At 45.7% G+C, this 4196-nt stretch overlaps 1 protein-coding gene across 1 annotated transcript; it reads left to right on the top strand.

Moving 5' to 3' along the window:
* The first annotated feature begins 1105 nt into the window (after positions 1 to 1105).
* On the top strand, positions 1106 to 3277 carry LOC124676692 (L-type lectin-domain containing receptor kinase SIT2-like). Its single transcript, XM_047212736.1, has one exon. The coding sequence runs from the start codon at positions 1118 to 1120 to the stop codon at positions 3137 to 3139; it is 2022 nt and encodes a 673-aa protein (XP_047068692.1). The 5' UTR covers positions 1106 to 1117; the 3' UTR covers positions 3140 to 3277.
* The last annotated feature ends 919 nt before the right edge of the window (positions 3278 to 4196 follow it).

Raw genomic sequence — 4196 nt, 5'->3', positions numbered from 1 at the left:
GAAAGAAAAAATGAAAGATCCTGCCTTGAAGTTGTTTATACAATTATATACTGATCCCCAGCCTCTTTGGCCTGGACAAAATAAAATAAAAAAATCTTATGAAAGTTTATTTTAATTCTATAAAAGTTCCCCAAACAGATGAAAAAGGAATTTCATATCCAGTGCCTTCATGTCATCTCATGTCATGATCAATGGAAATAATAGTCTCTGCTTGATCATTTGAACTGATTTACTAATTATTACCAGTCAGATGTTCAAAAGAAACTGCGAATCTGGAGCTCAGATATACTCCCTCCATGGCTCCATCCCACGAAAGTTGTCTGAGATTTGTCAAAAATTTGATGTATCTATCTAGATACATCCAAATTTTTACAAATCTCAAACAACCTTCATGGAACGGAGGAAGTACTAGGTGTGATGATCGAATGTAAAATTGAATTCAAAAGAAAAACTGAACTGATTAGGTGAGTTCAGTTGTCAGTTATCACATAATTCGTCTGACAACGGCAGTAAGGTGAATAGTCTCAGTCAGCGATCCTTAAATGACAACTCTCTCTCTCTCTCTCTCACGCTGCAGGGCACGGCGCGTATCCAACCCACAACCGCGACCACTTGCAGCTTCAGAAGATATTACTCCTACTAAAGTTGAGGGAGCCACAACCCTCTGGGACGCCATAAGGTCCGGGAGTTGTATTTATCGGTCTGTTCTATTCTATCCATAAAAATAGTAGGCTTGTGTTACATTTTGAAAGATGGGAAAACAGACCAAGCAGTACTGAATGCAAGTCTGCAGCTATGACGTCGATCGACTCCGACGTTCTTCTCTGAATTTTAGCTTAGTATGTGCGGTGTACCTCAGTCTTCCTGTGCGACTGCCTCTACACATCCCTCTCCCTGTGACTTTCAGCCCAGGGTGTGGTGCGCCTGAGTCCTGCAATCTCACCCACAACATAACCACACTGGTGCATCCATATCCACGCCGTCCACCCCGCCCCGCTCGTGGTTTCAACTTATAAGATGTACCAATTGAGTGGTGTAGAGCCGTAGAGGTAGTCCGTATAAGCTCAATTTTCTCCAAGAAAAAAGATAGCTAGAGAGCAAAGTTTGCCAAGAAACCATGCCAGCTCTTCTTCTTCTCTTGCTGTTGAGCCTGAACGGAGCGTTGGCCTCGTCGGCCGACGTTGGCCAGTTCGCCTACCAAGGCTTCGCCGCGGCGAACCTAACTCTGGACGGTCTTTCCGTCGTCATGCCCAATGGCCTCCTCGCTCTCACCAACTTCACTTCCCAGGGAAAAGGACACGCCTTCCACCCCGCCCCGCTCAGCTTCATCAACACGACGACGAACTCCTCCACTACCGTGGCGCGGTCCTTCTCCGCATCCTTCGTGTTCGCCATCGTGTCCATAGTGGATGGCCTGACTGACCAAGGGCTCGCCTTCGTGCTCGCCCCGACTTTGAACCTCTCGTCGGCCAACGCTGGCCAGTACCTGGGGCTCCTCAACGCCACGAACGGCACTGCAAGGGACCACATCTTGGCGGTCGAACTCGACATCATCCAGAACCCTGAGATGAGAGACATCAACAGCAACCACGTGGGCATCGACGTCAACAGCCTCATCTCGCAGCAAGCAAAGCCGGCCGGCTACTACGGCGATGGCGACGGCGCCTTCCGAGACCTGATGCTGAATAGCGGCAAGCCAATGCAAGTGTGGGTGGACTACGATGGCCAGGCCAGGCAACTCAATGTCACACTAGCTTCCGTACAAGCTCCCAAGCCCAAGAATCCTTTGCTCTCTGAAGCCATTGATCTCTACACTATCGTGGCGGAGACAATGTATGTTGGCCTCTCAGCATCGTCGGGCGTGTTGTCCGCGCACCACTACATCCTTGGATGGAGCTTCAGCTTGGATGGACCTGCTCCACCACTTGACTTCTCGAAGCTTCCCACCCTGCCGCATGTGGGTCCGGAACCTCGTTCCAAGATCTTGTACATCGCTCTACGATCAGCCACCGTCTTGCTCATCCCTTCAGTGCTAGCTGTTGTATTCTTCCTGTGGCGTCGCCGTCGGTTTGCAGAGGTGCGCGAAGATTGGGAGGACGATTTCGGCCCACACCGGTTCACATACAAAGATCTCTTTCATGCCACCGATGGGTTCAAGAACAGTAATATACTCGGCGTCGGTGGGTTTGGAAAAGTATACAAAGGGGTACTTCCAGCGTCTAATTTGGAGATCGCGGTGAAGAGAGTGTCACATGACTCAAGGCAAGGAGTACGGGAGTTCATTGCTGAAGTGGTGAGCATTGGCCGTCTCCGCCACCGAAATCTAGCACAGTTACTAGGATATTGTCGGCGCAACGGTGAACTTCTCTTAGTCTATGAGTACATGGAAAATGGTAGTCTTGACAAATATTTGTACAATAAAAATGGTCCAGCTCTACATTGGACTCAAAGGACCTGGATCATCAAAGGTGTCACGTCAAGCTTACTTTATCTACATGAGGATTGGGAGCAGGTCGTCATCCACCGAGATATAAAAGCAAGCAATGTGCTACTGGATGGGCAAATGAATGGTCGGCTAGGTGACTTTGGTTTGGCAAGGTTATACGATCATGGCACGGATGCTCACACAACACATGTTGTTGGCACCATGGGATACCTCGCACCAGAACTTGTGCGCACTGGAAAGGCAACACCCTCAACTGATGTATTCGCATTCGGCGTGTTTCTCCTAGAGGTCGCCTGTGGACGCAGGCCAATCGGGAGTGACGAGCATAACAACCCGGTGGTGCTGGTCGACTGGGTGCTTGAGCACCACTCCAATGGCTCTATCATTGATGCAGTGGATTCACGGCTCATGGGGAAATTCAACACGGAGGAGGTAACCCTCGTGCTCACACTAGGTTTGTTGTGCGCACACCCATTGCCCAACGCAAGGCCTAGCATTCGAAAGGTCATGCAGTACCTGGACAGTGACCAGTCCCTCCCTCGTCTGTCTGCAACCTACATGAGCTACAGCAAGATGGCCCAGATGCAGAGCGAAGGGTTCGATTCATACATCATGCCACACACTCCGAGGGTCAAGAGTATTTGCAGTGCATCTGGTGAGTCCTGGGAGACAGTTATGTTCGATGGGAGGTGAAGTGTTGTTTGCAGTTAGCGGAAAATCAAATCTGATCTCGGGTGCATATGCACCCGGTATGTATAAAACATATTTCCAAACCGTAAAAAATTTAGGAAAAAAATTTAGCATGTAGAGGGACATGTTCTATGTGTGCACGTAAATTTTCACCTAAAACCAACATTTTTTGTACCCTGTGTAAAAAAGGCAAATAATGCCTCAAAGAATAGACTATTTTAGCACCTAAGATTTGTCTTTTTTGCACAAGGCATGAAACATATCGGTTTTTGCTGAAACAACTTTGTAAGCATGTAACATGTCAAGGTATACACAAAGAATTTTTATTTGTATTTTTCTAACATTTTTAAATATATTTAATATGCGTTTCAAATAAAGGGTGCATATGCACCCGGGTGTAGAAACACCCTGTCCGTTAGCGGAAAATCCAAATGTTAAAAAAATAAAAACAAAAATGCTCGTGTATACCTTGACATGTTACATGTTCACAAAGTTGTTTCAGCAAAAACCGATATGTTTTGTGCCCTGTACTAAAAAGACAAATTTTTGGTGTTAAAATAGTCTATTTCTCGAGGCATTATTTGTCTTTTTTACACATGGTACAAAAATTGTTGGTTTTACGTGAAACTTTATGTGTACACATAGAACATGTCCCTCTACATGCTAAATTTTTTTCCTAATTTTTTTTACTTTTTGAAATATGGTTTATACATACCAGGTGCATATGCACCCATGATCAGTTTGCAGTTAGTTGCTATTTATGTTTCCATCCCTATGTCTCTTTTGAGGGTTTTGTAATCATCTTGTGATCCGAGATGGCTCATTTTCTTTGCACATCATGTCGTCTGTGATTCCAGGAAACTCTTTCCATGTAATCCATGAATCCGGCTTCTCCTAGTGAAATGCTACTTTCCCATGCATCAGTTCAGTACTTCTGTAGTATTCCAATGCATCAATTTCAGTAGTATTTTCCTCTAAAGAAGAAGATCACTAGAATTGGTTGATGATGAAAATCTCATGTATTGATCATGGTAACTTAACAAACAAACTTTTTGTTTCT

The sequence above is a fragment of the Lolium rigidum genome, chromosome 7 (genome assembly GCF_022539505.1).
Source record: "Lolium rigidum isolate FL_2022 chromosome 7, APGP_CSIRO_Lrig_0.1, whole genome shotgun sequence".
NCBI lineage: Eukaryota > Viridiplantae > Streptophyta > Magnoliopsida > Poales > Poaceae > Lolium > Lolium rigidum.
This window is presented reverse-complemented; position numbering and strand designations above follow the sequence as displayed.